General features: G+C 41.6%; 1 protein-coding gene across 2 annotated transcripts in view; it reads right to left on the reverse strand.

The window, feature by feature from the left end:
- Positions 1-22,298, reverse strand: part of kcnh2b (potassium voltage-gated channel, subfamily H (eag-related), member 2b) — a 252,042-nt gene that overhangs the window by 100,542 nt on the left and 129,202 nt on the right. For both annotated transcript variants that reach the window (XM_084938732.1, XM_084938731.1), the window contains exons 5-7: positions 21,851-22,067; positions 21,225-21,556; positions 20,933-21,144 (exon numbers count right to left, since the gene is read on the reverse strand). In XM_084938732.1, the coding sequence (XP_084794858.1) occupies positions 20,933-21,144; positions 21,225-21,556; positions 21,851-22,067 (761 nt within the window). The remainder of the gene's footprint in view (positions 1-20,932; positions 21,145-21,224; positions 21,557-21,850; positions 22,068-22,298) is intronic.

Genomic DNA, 22,298 nt, shown 5'->3' on the forward strand with positions numbered 1-22,298 from the left:
AACACTGATCTGAAGATGCAAATGATAATACAGTTTTTCTCAAATGCTAAAACACATGTCACAAACGTTACCACCAGGTCCCCCAATGTCCAAACACAACACCCTTCTCTAAAGCTACATAAACACAACCACACCTTCCCACTGCAAAACTCAAACTCCCACACCAAGAGAGCAGCTCGAAGCTGTCAAAACTGTAAACACTATACACAGCATTACACACTACAGCAAAACAATTGAAAACACAATGCTCAATTTGTGAGAAGGTTCTTTGGTTCATAACTGCCAATGCATATTTTTATAAACTGTACAGTAACGGATCGTCATAGAACCCTGCAGAGGATTAGGCATTTAGATTTGTGAGTTTCACATGAAGACTATAAATCTATAAAAACATCCTGCATGTACGTACACTACTGTAACACAACTCAATGCAAAAACAGAATCTATCGCACACAACAGTACTCTCGGAAACATGATCAGGGTGTGAAGTCTTTTTTATTGTCTACACGGTCTTTTTACAGTATTACACACAGTCACTGTGCGGCATCATGTCGCCGAGCTGCATTGGGCCACATCACCTCATCCACATCACAGGCTATATTGTCCCTTGCTAGGCACCGCGGGAAAAACGCCCTGGAATGGCGAATCCATCCCTGGAAGGCCTCCACTGGGATGTCAGCACAGGCCAGCTCCATTGCCCGTACGAGGTTCTCTCTTGTGTATGGCTGTCTGTCATACACCTTCCATCTCCATGATGAGAAGAACTCCTCTATAGGGTTCAGGAAAGGGGAGTAGGGTGGCAGACAGACGTTTAAAAAGTGGTCACTGTTGGTGGTGAACCACTCTCTGATTTGGTGTGTTTTGTGGAAGCGGACGTTGTCCCAAATGATCACATACATGTGATGTGCTAGCCTAGGATGGTGTTGTTGACGGTCCAGGAGGATGTCTTTTAGCTCCTCTAGGAAGGTGAGGAGACGTTGGGTGTTGTAAGACCCAAGGACAGCATGCCGGTGGACAAGCCCCTCCGTACCCATAGCTGCACAAAGAGTAACCCCCCCGTTGGCCAGGAACCTCAGTGATGGCTCTTTGGCCAATGATGTTACGGCCTCTTCGCCTTCGTTTCTGGAGGTTGAAGCTAGCCTCATCCAGGAAGAGGTACTCATGGGGTCTGGCCATCGCGTCCAACTGCATTATCCTCTGTGAACATGGAAAAGCGTACAGGTGTTCAGAACGGTCAATCAGGTAGCACAGTATTGTCCAGAAGTAATGTAGGCCACTAAGCAACACAGTATGTCCACTAACTGTACTGTGGACATGGATGTATACGTACTTGCACATACTCGTAACGTTGTTCTATGTGTCGCGCAGAGTTGCGCTCAAAGGGAACCCTGTAGACCTGTTTCATCCTCATCTGTTGGCGCCGGAGAACTCGGTCTATTGTGGACACGCTGACAGCATCAATGTTCTCAAAGTTTACATTATCTGCAATGACTTTGTCTCTGATCTCTCGGAGTCTAATGCAGTTGTTCTCACGGACCATATCTGCAATGAGGGTTTCTTGTGCCGCTGTGAATATGGCAACCCTCCCACCTCTATGTGGCATCCTTTCAGCTCTAAAGAAAGAAACATGTGTTGTCAATTGACTGATTTATATGTAAAACTACATGTAAAGTAACAGACCACTTTCACAGGCCTGTAAAACTGTAGTGTGACAAAGAAAGCAATAGCGTACTATACCTGTTGTGTTGTCTAAATGCCTTGATAATGGTGGCCACGGTGAACCTACTCAGGTTTGGATGTACTCTTCGTCCCGCTTCAGCCATTGTCATGCCATGGCCAATGACATGATCAATTACTGTTGCTCGCATATCATCTGTTATGATGGTGCGAGGTTGTCTTCTTCTCCCACCTGGACCTTCTCCTCTCTCTTGTTGGCCTCCTTCTCTTCCTCCTCTACTCCGAACTCCTCTTCTTCTTAGGCCTTCACCTCTTCCTCCTCTGATCTCAACCCCTCTTCCTCTTTGGCCTGCAGCTCTTCTCCTTCCGCACGCTCGAATGCCTTCATCCATTGTGATTGTTTGGCATCTTCACCAAACTATGCTTTTATAGGTGGGGTCACATCATTAGCAACGGGTGTCTTCAATTTTGAGTCGTTGTGTGTAGTGACTGACGCCAGGTGTGCTCCCTGTGTTCAAAGATTGGTGACTGTGGCAAGCATTTTGCATCACATGGGCTTTCATTTGAGAATATGAGCAGAGTTGTTTTGCAACATGTGTTTTAGCAAGGAAAAATGTGTTTAGATTTATCAGTACAGAGGGTTGTGTTTTGTGAATTGTGTCTTCATGTGACATGTGTTTATGGTACTGGAATATGGTGGCTACATTTAGTAAATGTGTTTAGACTACTGGTCATTTGGGTTACAGGATTGGCTTTTGTGTTTTAACATTTGAGAAAAACTGTAATGTTGTATGGAGCTATTTAAAATAATGTTTCTTACTAACTCATTCACACACTGGATGAGGTATGGGGATCTACTAATGATGACAGTATGAACATGTATACATATTATGAAAAAGTATCTTTTTTTCGGAAACAAAGTAACATTTTGATCAAAAATCTCAGTTAAACGACATAAATGCTACACATTATCCACATAAATAAAAAATAGTTATATTCAGCAATATATCATCTATATTAAAACGGGTTTTAAGAGGGAAAATACACTTGCACTTGTTTTTACTGCACTTCAAATTTGTGTTAGGGTTCCTCAAACCCAACACAGACTGCGTCAGCTTTTCCACAAAGCTTTAAAACTCGCGTCATCACAGCAATTTAAAGCTGCTCAGACTAAAATATCTGGGCTTTAATGCTGTTAAATCCTTCTTTCCTCTCCGCAGGTAAACCATTCTGAACAGAGGTCTAGAAGTTGTTCATACGATTTGGCTGCTACTTGTTATTCTTATCTTACAAACTGTGACCTTGCAGATTGTAAGATAAGCGTTTGCAGTGACACAATGAGCAGCTGGAAGATCTGATATCTGTAAACTCCTCGGTGGCTTTGAAGAAAGGCCAAAACCATAGACTGAAACAGCGCGTCTGCAGCCTTAGTCGTAGTTACCGTAGCACGATGACTGAAGTGAAATGTACCAGGGTCACAGTACTTTAATGGAGGTGAAACTGCGGGAAAAATGGTCCTTGATGAACTGAAACATGGCAGAGTGTGACATGTGTGACAAAGCATTTCATTTGTGTTCCCTGCACAACAGCAAGTCTGCTCATAACAAACAGCATGATTAAGAGTGCAGAAGAAAAGAGTAATTTAACATACAGCAGATCATGGAGTTTAAGCTCTTTTACTCCGAGACTTTAAATGTCGGTTTATTCCTGCGTTTTATTCTTTTTACTTTCTTTATGCTTTTATGCATTTCTTCCATTAGTATATTTAGCACGCCCCTCGACACTTGTTCCCCTCCTTTATTTATCATGCACCTTGTTTTCCCAGATCCAGATAACATAGCATATTGTAGCATTGCAACAGCACGAGATGGAAGGGCACCTTTTCAAGTCAGACAGTCATTTGCTCTGGCAAATATAGACAGATCTCAGCCATCAGACAGATATTCACACCACATCAGCTCTTGCGTCCAAGTCAAAGTGGTAACTAGGTCATACGTAAGCAGGGTAAATGACAGGCTAATCAATGGCTGCATATTGTCGGGACCTTGAGCCCTCTCTGATTCAATTACTTGCTATGATGAAGAAGGGCAGCCAGGCAGGGCGGCAGGCAGGCCAAGCCCACAACACTGTGATTAATGGGGCCAGGGCCAAGGAAATGGGTCATAGAGACAGAAAGCAGAGGAGACGGAAACAGAGGAGAGACCAGAAAGGGGACGATAAAAAGAAAACGAAGCAGAAAAGAACAGGAAGGAGAGAAATAATGGGAGGAGAAGCGACAGAAATGACAGAAGTAGTAAGAAAGTGAGGATGGATGTGACGTACGCTGAGGATTTGTGGAGAAAAAAGACGAGGTGAAGCAGAGAAGGATGAAGACTGTGTGGCATGACATCATTCCTCTGTTGCACTGTGAGGTTACATTCCTGCTACTGTGGAAAATACGTTCACACACGTATCCAGATACAGTACAGTGTTGATAAGACGATGCATTCACTAAGCATGTGTATGTGTCACTATAATTAACAGAAAATGGATTAGGTGAGCAGAGCCAACGCTACACGGCAGCTTCGCATAACCATCCGAGACTGAGTTGTTTGTGGTTTGTAACTGTGAATTTATCTCACTGCACTGGTTTCCACAGTTGGTGATGGGTGGTGCATCTGTAACTTACAGATGTTCCCATATTACCACATTTGGTGGTTCAGGTGACTAATCACAGAAACAGAAAACAGTTGGAGTTTGGCATCCAAGCCCAGAGTTCATCACTCACCACAAACACGCGGCATAAACAAGTTGGGGAGTGATGAGTAAATACCCCCCCAGAAACTAAGGTGGGTGCTTGGGTGGTGGAAGGGTGGGACAACAAGCAGCACTGCAGGTGAGCATAAGCACCGTCATTTAATAGGTGGAGGTGTGGCTTAAACTGACTGTTAGATTCTTCATTTCATTTCATCTATTTCTTTCTTTCACACTTGGTACAACAGTTTCCACAGTTAGTTCTTTCAGACAAACCAACCACACTTTCTATCAGTAAAGCCGGAAGAAGAAAATATTCTTATTAAACCCCGCCCCCTATCTACAATCCAACTTATATTGCAAGTGGGCACCAAAAATCAAGGAACAAACTAACATTAACATTTATCTGCGGTCCTAACAACACATTTAATCAGAATATACCACTCCACATAGTAACAAGGAGAAAAGATAAGTAAGTAAAATAAATGAGGCAAAAAAATAATGGATCCTTTTTCAATGAACTCCAATTTCATTCACATTCTTCATATTGAGTTATCGTTTTAGACATGTAACACTTTTTAAAACAATGTAAATTTATACAATTCTTTAAATTATAATGAAGTGAGTTCCACAGTCGTATACTCCTAACCGCTGGAGTCATTAATCTTTGTGTAGTTCTAGCTAGCTGATGCTTAAAATAAAATTCCCTTCTGCTGTCTTCTCCCCCCCGAACACATTAAAAATACTCTTTGTAACTTAAAAGGCAAAATATTATTTTTAGCCTTAAACATAATTAATAGTGTCCGTAGTTTCACTAAATCTCCTCCTTTTAATAATTTTGATTTTATAAATAATTTATTTGTATGTTCTCTATATTTAACGTTATGAATCATTCGTATCACTTTCTTCTGTAATAAGTTTAGAGGTTTTATAGTATTTTCATACGTATTCCCCCAAACTTCGACACAGTAACTAAAGTATGAGAAAAACAGTGAAAAATATAAAATGCGCATTGTTTTGTAGTCTAATAAATCTCTTACATTTCCCAAAATATAAATGTTTTTAACCATCTTCTTTCTAATATACTCAACATGTGATTTCCACGTCAAATTTTCATCTACACACCCAAAAAGCGAAATTCAGTAACTCTTTCAATCAATTCTCCATCAATGGACATAATGACTTCATCCTCCTTTACACGATTGCCAAATATCATGAATTTCGTTTTTGTCAGATTCAAATATAATTTATTTACATCAAACCATTTTTTTAATCTTAACATCTCAGAAGTCATAATTTCAACCAAATCTTTCAAATTCTCTCCAGAGCAATAAAAATTTGTGTCATCTGCAAATAAAATAAAATGTAACCTTTTTGATACGTCACAGATATCATTAATATATAAATTAAAAAGTTTAGGTCCCAAAATAGAACCTTGAGGAACGCCACAGACAATCTTCAATCTTTCAGAGGTGTTACCGAGATAATGTACATATTGCGACCTATTTTCTAAATAACTCCTTAACCAATTCAATGCCACTCCTCTCACACCATAGTTATATAATTTAGAAATCAAACTAGGATGTTGTCACGCGTCAAAAGCTTTTTTTAAATCAACGAATACCCCCACTGTATAATTATTATTATGGGTTGCAGATGAAATATCGTCAATGAAAGTCAACAATGCTAATGCCGTTGATCTATTTTTACGAAATCCAAATTGATTTTCATTTATTAGTTGATATTTTTCAATAAAACTATCAAGTCTTTGCGCAAAAAGTTTTTCAAGCACTTTTGAAAGCTGTGACAAAAGAGACTCTGGCCTATAATTGTTAAAACTATGCTTATCTCCTGATTTATATGAGGGTCACTTTTGCCACTTTCATTCGATCAGGAAATACTCCTGATTGTAACGAGAGATTCAAAATATAGCAAAGAGGAATACTTATACAATCTAAAGTCTTTTTAATTACAACCATGTCTATACCATCACAGTCAGTAGATTTTTTATTTCTAAAGTTTTCTACAATTGCTACTATTTCTTTTATGGTGATATCAGCTAAGAATATAGAATTAACCACTCGCCTTTCTCCTTTCCAGACTTCATATTCTGGGTCGTCATTTTTTCTTATTAAATTTGCTAAAGTAGGTCCAACATTTACAAAAAAGGAATTGAATTTGTTTGCTACTTCAGTCTTATTATCGACAACTTGATTATTCTTAATGAAATAAACAGGCCGATCTGAGGGTGTGTTCTTGTTACCCAATACTTCTTTAAAAATATTCCAAATACCAACTTATTTTTATAAACTTTATATTTCATTTCCGCATTCTTTGTTCTCTGTGTTATATAGTCTCTATATAAATTATTTTTCTTTTTACACGCATTTGCAAGACCCTTAGTTATCCAAGGTTTCAAATTCTTATTCTTTTTCTTATACTTAAATGATACCAATGGACAATGTTTATCATACAGGCCAAGTAAGTATTTAAAAAAGCTCCGTATGCAGCGTTGACCTCATTAACATAAACCTCCTTCCAGTCCACTTCCATGAGATCTTGTCTAAACTTGTTAATTGCCTCGTTATTTCTTAACCTTCTATGACTCACGAAACCAACTTCTTCCTTTCTTTTCATATTTAAATCAAAAGTAAAAAAGATGGTAGATGATCGCTTATATCATTTATGATGAGGCCACTCATAATATTACTCTCCAAGCTATTAATGAAAATATGATCAATGATCAATTAGTGTTTCTGATTTATCGGTTATTCTACTCGGCTTTATAATTAAAGGGTAAAATCCCTTACCAAATAATAATTCAAAAAAATCTGACGCAGCCTTATCATTTGCCTCTTTACAAAGATCAATATTGTAATCACCACACAAACATACAGTCTTATTTCCCTTAGCCTTACTCAATAAGTCTTCTACTGCCTCTGTAAATAACTCAATCTGTGACCCTGGTTTCCTATATACACGTTACAATCATATTACGACTTCTTTCTATATCCAACTCCACTGTCACAGACTCCATTAAATCGTCTATAGCCACAGACATATATTCAACTTTTTTTACATTTCAAATCACAATTAACAAAAAGTGCCGCCCCTCCTGCCTTATTCTTAGTTCTGTTTACAAAGTATAAATCGTACCCTTCGATACAGAAACCCCTATTCTCATCTAACCATGTTTCAGACAATTATTTTGAACTTGCCTCTCAAACTATACAGAAAATCTTTAATCGAAGCAAAACTTCTATAAAGACTTCTGCAATGAATATGAATTAATGAAAATGTATTAGCTATATCAACCTTATCCCTGAATTGCTCCTCTGTATAATATTAACATGTGACATTAATTGTATTAAGCACATTCCTTTCAGGGTCAATACCTGCTTCAAAATCATATGATTTATGATCTGAGTCGTCGAGCATTATGCATAATTATTCTAAGAATATCTATTGACCTCAAAAAAGAAAGGGATCTTTAACAATCACACTTTTATTTATCGACATATTTTAAAGTCCGTTGATCTTATCTTCTTCCATGTCCAATTTACAACTTCCTCTTGTCCTTTTCCACCCGAAGTAGCATCTGTTCTTGTAAAGGATGAACTAATTGTTTTTAAGCTCATAGCCATGATAGGTCGTAACCGTCTGCCTATCTTGGTAATGTTATCTCGTATAAATGTCCAATTCCTCCAGATCCTTAATCGTTATAACCTTGGCTTCTTCTGGTGTTCCATTAAGTTTAATCATCACTTTACAGTTCCTGGTCCAGGTGGCTTGAATCTTTTTTCCCGTAATATGCGAGCTTGTCTCGCAATATCTGCATTTCTTTTTGTAAGATGTTCATTCAAATATACTCGGCTTCCTCTCAAAAGGCTGGACCGCCTCAGCAAGTCAACTTTGTGTTTACGGTTTACAAATCTCACTACAATTGCTGGAGGAGCATTAGTGTGCCTTCTAGGGAGGGCATAGCATGCAGATATATTATTACTATGCAGGGGAAGTTTTTATTTGAAAAGAGTGCATAATTGGTTTATGAGATGAAGAGAATTGATAGATTCCTGGATTTATTAGTCAGATGCATTTCTTTCTTTTCTTTATTTTGTTTGCAACTTCTTGATTCCTACCTTCCCCCCCCTGTGAGCTGTGAGTTCCAGTGTTCCTTTCCCTTCAGCAGTCTGCTTTGTCTTCCCTTTTTTCCTTGGATTTCCTTTCATGTTCCAGCCTCTCTTCTTTCCCTGTATCACTTTGGTCTCCCATGGTCTCTCCAGGTTTCTCTAAACCTTCTTTTTCACTTCCTCTGTCATGCCACCTGGCTTTCAAAGTCTGCCATTGATATTGTGTGTGTGTGTGTGTGTGTGTGTGTGTGTGTGTGTGTGTGTGTGTGTGTGTGTGTGTGTGTGAGATGAAGACAAAGGTAGCCTGCCAACAAAGGTAAAAGGCATTCAATCAGAGTGGAAACAGATTGGGAAGCTTTCCTGCCTGGGTGTGAATTAGACTGGACTGATTCAATTAGCCAATCCCTGCTGAGCAGATACACCCAGACAGGAAGGGATCTGGCTGATAATGATGTGTTCGCTCGAGTTTTGGAGTAAAACTGCTCTTATTTTTCTGTTTGTTTGTTTTCTTTTTAAAAAAAACTTTTTCAGACCCCTTCTGACATATTATCTCTACATAATATTTTATCATTATTTGATTATTTAGTTTAAATCCATAAATTAACTGAAGTGAAACTTGCTGGCAGAAATTTCCGTTTCACCTTAAGTTGAGTAAAATTTTCCACCTTCAAATGTGTCGTCGTGTTATCTCAAAGGCACACAAGAATCTACTTGAAAGCAGCTAATGTTTTATAGAGCGTTACAAATAGCCAAATCAATGTCTCTCTAATGTTGTTTGAATGGGGTGGTTCTCACCAGCAGGAGGGGGAAATAGATTACTCTCATATAGATTATGTGCCTGAGAATGAGCACATTTGTTAAGCACAGACAACATCCTCAAAGTCACCATGACACTCTACTCCTGTTCCAACAATAATTCATGGATTCATTACTAGAAAACGGGATAATAGTTAGACTCACTGTTTTTCAAACACCTGACAGGAGGTCATAAAGAGCTCATATGAGCTTTGTAATTACCACTGGTCGATTGATCCTCCTAATATTTCAGAGATGGCAGAAAAAGGCAGACAGATTAAATTAAGCTGTGGAATTAATTAGGTTCATTTAATTGGAAGGATCAATTTTAGTACAACAAGGTGTCGATACAATAGCTCACTTCAAATTCAAACAGAAATGAGGCAGGTCGAATCGTCTTGCGTTTCACGCATGCACAGGACTGGAACGTAAGCGTTTTCGGCCGTTTCAGTGTGGACGCACAACTCTGTGAAAACGACTGAAAACGCTAGTGTGGACGTGGATCATTTTCAGGCGAAAACGCCGTTTTCAAATCTATCCAGGCTAGTGTGGACATAGCCTAAGAGGAGCATTCAAAGGCGAGCATCTGTTGGCCAGGCCTGTGTCCGTGAGGCTTGGTCGGGCAGAGAAAGAAATAATATGGATCCAACAACCTGTGGGCCCACCACCCACATGGACTGGCATTGGGCTCAAGTGGAGTGTTAACTGGCTGGTATGTAAAGTTGGTGAGCTAGGCAAGTAGACCCTCAACACTGCAGACTGGTTTCTGGAACAAGGACCATCAGCTTGCTGGCAGGTAATGGTAAATGGACTGGTTCTTGTATAGCGCTTTTCTACTCTGAGCAGTCAAAGCGCTTGACTAGGTAAGGAACCTGAGCTAGGAGGTGGAGTATTACCATCTATATATAGTTGGGCTCACTTCCATGCACAGCAAGAATTCTAGAACCAAACTCATGGAGAAAGGCTGGACTTTTGTCTTTTCTGATGTGGCCCATGTAAAGAGGTTGCTGGTGGGTACGGGAAGTAGCGGTTTTTGATACGGGCGACATCATGGTGGGGGGCGGCATCGTGGTGGGTGCGGCATCACGGGCATTGACAAAAAAAAAAAAAAAATTGCTCATACTCATGCTGCCCCCACGTCAGCCAGCGCATATCGGGAATGGCATAGGCACTGATCGGCTTTCTATCGCCCATTTGCTGGGAGTAAGGGCGCCCTCCGTTTGCGAGGTGCGCCTGCTGCTGGCGGTACAGGGAGGAGAGGGCGGGGCAGCGGGGGATTCTCTGGCTGGCTAGGGCGGCATCTAGTAACCAACTCGCAAACTAAAACCAAAAATTTAAAACAAACCAACAAACACGAAAACACCAGACATCATGATCAGAGGTGGGCTTCCAGTCAGTGAATGTTGCATATAATTAAATTTTTGCTTGATGCATAAAGTTAAAAGATTAAAACTAATAAAACAAGTTTTAAAAAGAGACTTTTCCATTTGATTACATTTTGTATGATGGATTATGCAGAAAAAGTAGAATTGGGCTGAAAGATCTATCACTTTATCACCTATTCAGGTTGTAAATCGTGTTTTTAAAAAGTAACTAAGTAACTAAGTAATTAATTACTTTTGAAAATAAGTAATCAGTAAAGTAATGGGATTACTTTTTTGGGGAAGTAATCGGTAATTAGTTACTGATTACTTTTTTCAAGTAACTTGACCAACACTGATCATGATACAGACTTATAATTTGCACCGATGTTTTTTCGAAATTCTACAGGGAGTGCAGAATTATTAGGCAAGTTGTATTTTTGAGGAATAATTTTATTATTGAACAACAACCATGTTCTCAATGAACCCAAAAAACTCATTAATATCAAAGCTGAATGTTTTTGGAAGTAGTTTTTAGTTTGTTTTTAGTTTTAGCTGTTTTAGGGGGATATCTGTGTGTGCAGGTGACTATTACTGTGCATAATTATTAGGCAACTTAACAAAAAACAAATATATACCCATTTCAATGATTTATTTTTACCTATGAAACCAATATAACATCTCCACATTCACAAATATACATTTCTGACATTCAAAAACAAAACAAAAACAAATCAGCGACCAATACAGCCACCTTTCTTTGCAAGGACACTCAAAAGCCTGCCATCCATGGATTCTGTCAGTGTTTTGATCTGTTCACCATCAACATTGCGTGCAGCAGCAACCACAGCCTCCCAGACACTGTTCAGAGAGGTGTACTGTTTTCCCTCCTTGTAAATCTCACATTTGATGATGGACCACAGGTTCTCAATGGGGTTCAGATCAGGTGAACAAGGAGGCCATGTCATTAGTTTTTCTTCTTTTATACCCTTTCTTGCCAGCCACGCTGTGGAGTACTTGGACGCGTGTGATGGAGCATTGTCCTGCATGAAAATCATGTTTTTCCTGAAGGATGCAGACTTCTTCCTGTACCACTGCTTGAAGAAGGTGTCTTCCAGAAACTGGCAGTAGGACTGGGAGTTGAGCTTGACTCCATCCTCAACCCGAAAAGGCCCCACAAGCTCATCTTTGATGATACCAGCCCAAACCAGTACTCCACCTCCACCTTGCTGGCGTCTGAGTCGGACTGGAGCTCTCTGCCCTTTACCAATCCAGCCACGGGCCCATCCATCTGGCCCATCAAGACTCACTCTCATTTCATCAGTCCATAAAACCTTAGAAAAATCAGTCTTGAGATATTTCTTGGCCCAGTCTTGACGTTTCAGCTTGTGTGTATTGTTCAGTGGTGGTCGTCTTTCAGCCTTTCTTACCTTGGCCATGTCTCTGAGTATTGCACACCTTGTGCTTTTGGGCACTCCAGTGATGTTGCAGCTCTGAAATATGGCCAAACTGGTGGCAAGTGGCATCTTGGCAGCTGCACGCTTGACTTTTCTCAGTTCATGGGCAGTTATTTTGCGCCTTGGTTTTTCCACACGCTTCTTGCGACCCTGTTGACTATTTTGAATGAAACGCTTGATTGTTCGATGATCACGCTTCAGAAGCTTTGCAATTTTGAGACTGCTGCATCCCTCTGCAAGATATCTCACTATTTTTGACTTTTCTGAGCCTGTCAAGTCCTTCTTTTGACCCATTTTGCCAAAGGAAAGGACGTTGCCTAATAATTATGCACACCTGATATAGGGTGTTGATGTCATTAGACCACACCCCTTCTCATTACAGAGATGCACATCACCTAATATGCTTAATTGGTAGTAGGCTTTCGAGCCTATACAGCTTGGAGTAAGACAACATGCATGAAGAGGATGATGTGGACAAAATACTCATTTGCCTAATAATTCTGCACTCCCTGTATACGCGAAAAGTGAGCGCGAGAGCCCTCGGTGCGCCTGCTCGCTGCTGAAGTCAAAGTAAACTTTATTGTCATCTCCGCTACATACAGTCCAGTATATAGAGAGACGAGACGACGAGGCTCCAGTTACAGCAGTGCAAGTAAACAATAACAATAAGAAGAGTAAGAAAATGAATATACACTTTAGGACTCGGGGTAAAGGGATCAATAACAATTTAAAATTTATAATTTACAGTTTGATGATTTAAAGTCTCACACACAACTCGTCGAAAGGGGAGGGGGGGCCGGCTGCTTCCAAATAGAGCACATTTCATTCATAATGTTGTAAATCCAAGCCCATCATGTGTTCATGATTTGAATCCTGGGTTGTGTGAAATCCCAGAAATAAACCCTAGACAAAGTGAATCTGTGAACTAAGGTGTAGGTCTATTAGGTTATGTTGTGGTGATCCTCGGGTTGGGGGATTTGTGTTCATACTGGAGTGCAAAATTAAAATCAATGGAGGGAGTGTTCGCCCAGGGCGCCAAACAAGCTCGACCGCCACTGGGTACGGGGATACTCTCAAGCCCCCGGCTGAGATCTCGTTGTGGAGTTTTCTCTGGGCAGCAAGATGGTAAACTCAAGGTAAGTTCAAGCTGCAACAAACATCTGCTAGATGTTTACCTGGTATTCTTGGAGTCTTTAGGTGGGATCATGAAAGAGGGGAGCACAGCTGGCTACAGATCATCACCTAGTGCAGGGGTGTCGAACTCCAGGCCTCGAGGGCCGGTGTCCTGCAGGTTTTTGATCTCACTCTTGGTCTACACACCTGAATCAAATGATTAGTTCATTACCAGGCTTCTGGAGAACTTAAAGACATGTCAAAGAGGTCATTTAGCCGTTTGAATCAGCTGTGTTGGATCAAGGATACATCTAAAACCTGCAGGACTCCGGCCCTTGAGGCCTGGAGTTCGACACCTGTGACCTAGTGGCAAGTGAAATCTGATGGTGGGAAAGGTTGCCAGACAAACTTCGTCCTCAGTACCTGTTTGTTTGAACTGGAAACAGCTGGCGGAAGCCCATGTCTGTAGGGTTTTTAATTGCCACATCTTCCATCTGGCATCTTGTATCCGAAGGGAAGTTGAGAGCAGAGACTTCCACTGCTGAGGTGGTTGGCAGGACCTGTTGTTATAAGGTCATCGAGGCCTACACATCATCCTCATCCTCCAAGGGAAAAATTCTCCATGGTGCTGGGAAGTAGTGGAGAGTTCGGATAGAGTTTTATAATCTCCATGTCTCTGGTTTTTTTAGACATGGAGAAGACTGATGACCAGTTTCTCTGGGGGCACTTGTGGGTCTATTGCAAGAATATGGGGTTCTGGGACCATTACTTCCACCAGGCCCGTGTATAACAAAAGTGAGAGCTGTCCATGTCTGTGACATTAAGCATGTTCTCAGTTGGTGTTGGACTCCTTAACGGTTGCTCCTTGTCTATAATTCTGTGTTTGATTTTTAAGGACAGGATCTCAAAGTAGCAGGTGTGAGGAGGATGTTTGCTTTCGCACAAACTGGAGGTTTGGAGGTTTATGCTAAACTTGGGTCGTCTTCATGTCAGCATTAATGCGCGAATTGTCACGGTGAAGAGAGAGTTGAGCCAAAAGGCGAAGTTTTCAATTTATCAGATCGTCTACAACCCAAATCCTTACTATGGCCATGAAATCTTGGCAAAGGCTGAAAAAGTACGGAATGCAAGAACCCAAAATGAATTTCCTCTGTAGGGTGGCTTGGCTCAGCGTTAAAGACAGAGTGAGGACCTCAGGCATCCAGAGCTTGGATTAGAGCCTCTGCTCCAGTGTATTGAAAGGAGCCAGTTGAGGGAGTAGACCCAGAACCTGCTGGAGAGATTGTATATCTCAGGATCAGTGGGAAATCTATGTCATGACTAAGTTGTAACCGCAAATGCCTCTGAAAACATATGCTTAGTTACGGCATCACCAGATCTGCATCTCCGTACAAATGTAACTACACGTTGCATTGATGCAACTATTGTGATTGGCTTGTTCACTCCCATCTGTTCCTCCTATGCATGTCTGATTACAGTCAATCAATCAAACAATCATTGTCTCTATATAAGGAGTTATAAGGATTTCTGAAACTATCGGAATGAATGTGAATGCACAGAAAAGTGAAAAAACTTGCTTGCCCTTAAAGCCCCCGACTACAACAAAGAATAGGAGGAAAAAGTCCCAGACATGGTGTTTTATTTGCAGTTACTGCTGCATATAAAAAACTGGGGCATGAACACAAGGTAATTAAAACATAATGCACCTTGCACAGGCATAAATGCTGGCGATGATGTCAGCCACTTGTGCAGGTGATACCATAGGCTCTAAATCAGGCCTTAGTCTGCCGCCGCTGCAACCCGACTTTGGAAAATTGGAAGATAATCAATGGATGGATAACAATCCGAATTCCAAAGCAAAGCTGAATTATTTTCACTGTGTACATCTACAGTCACACACTTAAAGAAACTCCTCACTCCTGACACACACGGATATGTCTGGAGGCAATCCTTTTGTTTGATTCACGTTCTTCAAGAGACTGACAACATGCTTCTTTGTTTCTTTGTGGGTCACTAAACTCACATGGAGGAAGCACTCCATCAGAGCCGCTGAGCAGGTGGCTAAATTACAGTGTGTCACATGCTTCCAGACTCTATTCCAGCCCATTTAACTGACAGATACTGGGACGCTAAGGCATGTGCTTTTCTCACCCAATTATTAAGATGTTGGAATTTAAAAACTGGTCCCAAATGATAAAGATAACCCAACTCAAGAAGAGACAGAGCACTGCAAATGTCTGCAAACATGAGGATTGTTTGAGCTCTCCAACACTTACTAAATCCGATGTTTGCAGAGTCTTTTTTCTTTTAATTGCTGCACAGCACAACCTATCCTCCGACGATGGTTCTATCTATGACAAACACGTGGTGACGGTAAAGGGATGTATACAGTGTGTGCAGAATAAAGTGTATTCAATATAAAAGGTTTTATAATGGCTATCAATCGTAAACAACACCTGCAGATGTTAAAAAAGAAAAGCGTATGGCTCAGTAACACTTTGCTATAACCCCTCACTTCTGTCCTATTTAAAGGACATAACCCTGCTGTGGGACTTTGCCAGAGGTGCATCTCTCGCCAAAACAACTGCAGAGCCACATTACAGTACCCCCCACCCCCCAGTGCTTGGCGCTTTCTAAGCAAAAAATATGTGGTCCTACTAAAAATACCTGCTTTAAAATCATTCACGCCACACACTATTCAGAGAGCTAATGCATACTCATGACCCTATGCAAATGTTCATCATCAGACTTTGACTAATAGGGAATTAATTAATGCAACAACGGGGAGCAGAGCCACAGTGTGCACTAACAAACAGAGCAGGGGCATGCAGGGAAATTAACTCTGATCAAAGCCCCTGGTTTACTTTTAATCTTAACAAAACATGGTTTTAAGTTTGCGGCAGATTGTTCCTGATGCATAATTAAAGCTCGACTGTGACATTGCAGTAGTTTTATAACACAGCATCCAACTCTAAAGCATTTCAGCTGCTGTAAGTGGGTTGCCACTGGTGGCTGAAGCCCACTGCAGCTGTCAAAGGATGTCTATGTGCCACTTTTTAAAGCCAGTGTTAGAAAATAGGATTGATGCCCTGGCATGTGTGGAACAGCAAAAAAAAAAAAATAGAAGAGAATATGCTCACTTAGTTCTTGTCCAGTCGGTGGACAAATGCACAGCCTGCCTACTGCCTGACACTCCAGATGGTTTTTCACACAGAACTATGTGGGATGTTTTGGCAGGTAATGGGAGACACCTTTTGTCTATTGCTGTATCACAGGTGGCATTTAACCAATCAGATCAGCAAACCACCACCCGTGAAGACAGCTGGTGAATCAAACTCAGCTGAGAGAAGAGGGAAGCATGTTTTCCACTGAGGAAACGTTCATCTTTGTTTGAACCCTCTGTGGTTCTCATTAACTTAATACTTAAGCAGGGATGGACACTAATCTCTTCAGAAGCCTTCATGGTTGTTTTTAAAGGACTGTCGTCACACATGAAACACACCTGTAGATGCCATGAGGTTCTGCCGCAAGCTCACCTGCAGAGACACAACCTCTGGCTGTTGAACCATAACTTCCTCAGTCTGTGCAAGCAACTTTACAGAATCAGTATCTGTAAATGTTACATGCATGCAATGTTTCAGTACATACACTTATATATTAAGCACTTTGAAGGCACAGAAGACGAGGCACACACTGTATCAATACTCATCCCAACTTTTCCTTTTCTCATGTTCTGCAAAATCAGCTTATTGATGGAATATGTAAGTCTATAACAGCAGTATACATCCAGTGCCCTATATTCAGTGCTCCCTGTGCAGCACAGCTCAGAGCTCACGCTGGCTTCACACACAGGAGAAACATGGATTATGGCACACAGAGAGTTTGAGACCTTTACCACCAACAATGACTAAGTTGATTAGGGTTCCTTGATTTATGTGCGTGTTTGTGTACAGAAATATATTCCAGTAAAACATTGGAGCCTAAGCTGGCTCAGACAAACGCACCAAATAAATCACTTTAATTAAGACTATTTTTGTCACTCCACAGTTTTTCCACCACGGTGCTCAGCAAAAATCTTGCACAAATGTCACCTCATTTTTAAAAACACTTCTTATGGGTAAAAGTTATTATATCCATAAGAGTTAAAGTGTGCAGTTCAACCTGCATTAATCCATGCATTCAAAGCTGCAAGACATTCATATACAGTGTATATACTACTGGCTCACAAACTCTCTCTGACTGCATATATGGCATCGGCCATTTTCAAACGTTGCAGAATTTGTGAAAGACACACACGTGTGTCGTTCAGCATTGTTCATTCTTCACAATATTAAAGTGCAGAATACTGGTTAAAAAGCAAAGACACAACACGTCAACGTCAGTTTTATAACATGCTCCTATTGTGCTGCAGAGTGTTGAACAGTTACAGGGTTAGCAGGTTAACGGTTGCTTTAGTAATCTTTACAGTGTTAAACAGTGATGCTGTTCTCCCAGGAAACTAAAACAAAACAAAACATTAAAAAACTACCCAGACTACTTTACGCTTTATGGCGTGTCATGACTGTTGCACTGCAATGCTGCTGCTGGCACCTTGTGGAGTCACAGTCTGAGTTAGCTGGTGCGCTCTCACTGATAGAGAAGGATGGAAAACACCTTTTGTTTTGTTTGCACCAATAAATGCTGCTGCCTGCAAGCTGCAATCACTGTCAGAACATTATTCCGTTTTTGCTTCTATAGTGTAAAAGTCATATAGTTTCCTCGAATTATCACGATACAATGTTAAGGTTATACCAACAAACCCTACTATCCACACAACACTTCCAGTGGAATCTGACTGAGCTCAGCTGCATGTGCTGCGTAATCCTCTAAAGCATTACATTGCACATCTCTCCCACTCTGTTTCTAATTTGGAAGTGAACCTGCGCATCACTGTTTGGCCTGCAAAGACCAGCAGAGCTCCAAGAAGCCACACTTCGCTTTTTATGGTTTAATATGAACAGTAACAGACTTGAAATGTAGAAAAATGGGTTTTAGTACTGCGACCTCACTCTTTCAGAGATCGGTGGCTCATCAGTAACAAAACAACTTCATCATCATAGCTTTAAACAGACGCTTCATCAGTAATACACACATACATATTTATTCAGTGAACTTCTCATGATATCAACCTCACCTGAGGGAGTGACACAAGTCGTTTCTTTATCAGAAAATGCAGAATGCTGCAATTTGCAAAGGAGAGAAGAGGCAGAAATCTAGTTTGTCGCCCCACTGTGGGGTTTCTGACACACTTACACACTTACAACGCTGCCACTTAGAATGGGAGAAAGTAAATGCGACACACTGTGTAGTAAATAATGACAGGCGCAAAAGTCATCACGACTTCAACAAAGAATTACAACTTCTGCGATGCCACATAATCAAAACACAATTCTTGCATTTGTTTTTAAAAACACTGGAGTGGAAACAGAAAAATCCATCAGCCTTAAAAGCATTGATTGCACACGTCTCCCTGACATCACAATAACACGATTACACAACACACCAACCAAACTATATTTCTCCTGTTAGATCTTTAGGAGATAGTAATGATGGGTCCTACAGCTCTGCTGCTGTGTGTCATCCATCGCTCCATTTATATCTTAATGTCAATAATTGTATTTATTTATTTATTATATTATATAACTGCCCTTCTATGCAAACCCCACAATGTTTCTGTTTCAATGTTTCTTATGCATACACCATGTATATAGTTCACTCACACATATGTATACATATATATTGCTTTTTATGTTTTTCCCTCATTGTATATTGTTTTCTCTTCTCTACTTTTGCACCTTTGTGCAGCTACCCAATTCTGCTGTGCAAGAAACTGCACAATGACAATAAAACGCTGTAAGTCTCTAAGATGGGAGTGACAGGACGCCGAGTCAAGAGCCAGCATGTGTGAGTAGCTCTGGGTATCAGAGAGCGTCAGGGTGTTGTGAGTGAGTTTAGCCTGCTGTGTGTGTGGCTGCCTGTGGTGGGCATTCATGTGTCTGAAGGATACATGCGTAGGTATGGGTATATTGTATGGGTGTTGTAGTCTAGTTAGTTAGTTAAATAGTAAGTTAAATAACTGTCCATTATGACACATGACTATGGTCACCAAGGCCAGGAGCATCGCTGCATTGTATATGTTTGTCCCTAAAACTGACAAAGACATCTGCTTTCAGGGAATCATCTCATGCGTCCCTACTGAAATATCTGTCCACTGTTTTAAACTGCGTAATATGTCAGTCATCACACTTCTCATACCCCCATACAGAAGGTCAGTTTGAGTGTGTGCAGCTCATAAATGTGCAGAATGTCTGCACGAGTTCTTCCTCAGGACATCAGATGTTTTTGAAACATGTAAATTATTTAGCCTTGTTTGCCGTTCAGCATCCTCTTCTCTGCTGCTCCGAGGGATCGCTGCGCTTGTCATCACACTGTTTGATGCTGCCATCTACAGGCACAGCCCGGAAAGGCAGGCGCTCTGCTCACAATAAGCCCTGTTTGCCAGGCATTTGCCACACAGACTGACGAGTACGAAGCTTTAAAGCTCAACCACAGTCGTACATTCAGCTGAGTCTAAAGGTACACTGATCCCTTACTAGACTGACAAACAGCAGACTTTGGACTCCACAGTTCAGAGGTCAGAGGGCAGGCAGAGGCAGTTCTTTAGGGAACTTTAGGGAACGTATGGGGCTTCACAACAAATATAGAAAAACACTCAGCAACTATGTGATGTTATTAGGGGCTCATGGTTCGTAGGATTTCCTTTTCCTTCCACATTACCTCCTGCTGTTCTTCTTATCTCTCTTCTCATTCAGTAAAGTCGTACAGGAGGGAGGTTACACGGATGTCAGACGTATATGTGCTGACAAAACCACCTCGTGATTTTTCCTTTCTTCTAACAGCTCTATAAATAGCACTCTATAACATTTGGAGACACAGCTGGTACTGCTTTCTCCATCTGCACTGTATCATAACTGCACCATTGGCTAATACACGTGTATACACACACACACACACGCACACACACACACACACACACACACACACACACACACACACACACACACACACACACGCACACACACACACACACACACACACACATGCTTTGATTTTGCACCTTAGCATGATAACGTTTCGATAGAAGTAAAGCCCTCTGGATCTTGCAGGAGATTCAGGCGTTAATAAAAAAACATAAAAACGTTACTTTGCTAACAAAAAGCAGATTATTATGCAAATATCAATCAGCTGAAAATGTCACTTCTGTAAGAACACATACTGGGATGCAGAAATGCATATGTAAAGTCTATATAGCAGTTCAAAGACTCAGCACACTGTGAACCAAGGACAGGTAATCTGTGATGGCACATCCCAGCTCACAGGCTCATCATCGTCCTCTGAGTTTAAAACCAAAATCTAAAAACAATCCTCAACTGCATCCAAAGTAGACAAGAAGCTGATCTGGTCAAACTCGGTCAGTGGCCTTCACTCAAGCACTTTTTGCCCTGAAACACTTACAACAAGTGCAAATGGCTTGCAGGCCCTTAATGATTTATGCAGGCTGGCAAAATGTCACAAAAATAATGCCTCTGCTGGACATCGGGCACACTGCACATGGACTGTGTCCTACCTGTGTGACCTTCTCTGTGACGTTGTGTGTCCGGTCAATGAGTTTGCAGGGTGCTATGATGTCCATCTCCCCCGAGGGCAGAGCAATGAGTGGGTCCGGTTTGAAATCCACAAAATTGAGCGTGATCTGAGGGATTTTGGAAATGGTGCGGTACCGCATGAGGTCAGAGTCTGATGTGGAGTTCAGTATGTTCAACTTGCTGTTTACTGCACCTGGAAATATGCAAATGAAGTTCAACAATCAGGTAAGAAAACCAGCAGGAAAACATTTGATCCCACTTGCGCCTTCTCACCGGTGCTGCTGCTGGCCGGCCGGATGCTTGGCCGCCGGTTCTTCCGATCCCATTCCGGCCTCATGGCCTCGATCTCGTCTACGGAGGAGGCACGACGCATGCTGTGAAAGCTTTCTCGCGAGCGGCTGTGCGACAGAGAACAGTTGGAGGCCGAGCCTTCGGGGTTGAGGCTGAGCCGGTGGTGGGGTGCTACGCAGGGTGTGGAATGGGTGAGGGGACCCACCAGGTGGGCTCCGTGAGTTTGATGTGGTGGAACGGCTACTGGAGGCTCAGAGCACAATAAGGTGCGTTGGTCTTCCTGGCGGTCTTCAGGCCAACTTTGTAGCGCTGACCTGGGAAACACAAACAACGAATATTTGCAGATCTGAGACACTCCAGTGTCCTGGTAATCAGCCGTCGGTTTGTTGACTGAAGTCAAAGAATTTCACAATTAGCTCAAAAAGGCCATAAACACTAGAGATGAATTCCTGTGACTGGAGTTAGCAGAGGTGATGAGGCAAAGACAGCTGGCAGCTTTGCAGCCAGTGTCTGCAGCAACATGTAGCTTAAAGCTGAAATTAACTTTAGAGTGATTTTAGAATGTGAACATGTTCATCTCTGCAGTAATTTTAAAATCAAGCATCTACCTGCTTCCACTCAGCTTCTCCTGGTGATTTGGTGGCAGTGGGGGGAGGGACAGAAATTCCCCCAGACCTAAGGACTCGGGGCTACGATGGTCCTCTGGTTGTAGCGACACCGGCGTTGCTGTGGGGATGTGTCCGGCCTCTGCGTCGTCCAGAGAAGCTTTACTGTTGGACAGGGAGCGCAGCAGGGGGAGACGCAGTTTGAAGCCTCGTGGGCGACCTGGTGGTGAGACGGAGGAGGGAAGGTGAAGAATAAGACTATTAACCTGGAGAGTGACAGGTGCACCTCCAATATGGCAGAAATGGGTATTATATTAGAATAGTGAGACAAGTACAAACAGCTGGAGGATATTTTCAGTGGTAGGCGTCATGCTAGGACAGAGAAAGAGCTAAACATGCATCAGCCTTTAGAATAAAGCTGCAAAACCAATCGACCAGAATGCAGGGGCAG

Source organism: Perissodus microlepis, chromosome 9 (assembly GCF_051167445.1).
Source record: "Perissodus microlepis isolate ML-2025 ecotype Zambia chromosome 9, ASM5116744v1, whole genome shotgun sequence".
Taxonomy (NCBI): domain Eukaryota; kingdom Metazoa; phylum Chordata; class Actinopteri; order Cichliformes; family Cichlidae; genus Perissodus; species Perissodus microlepis.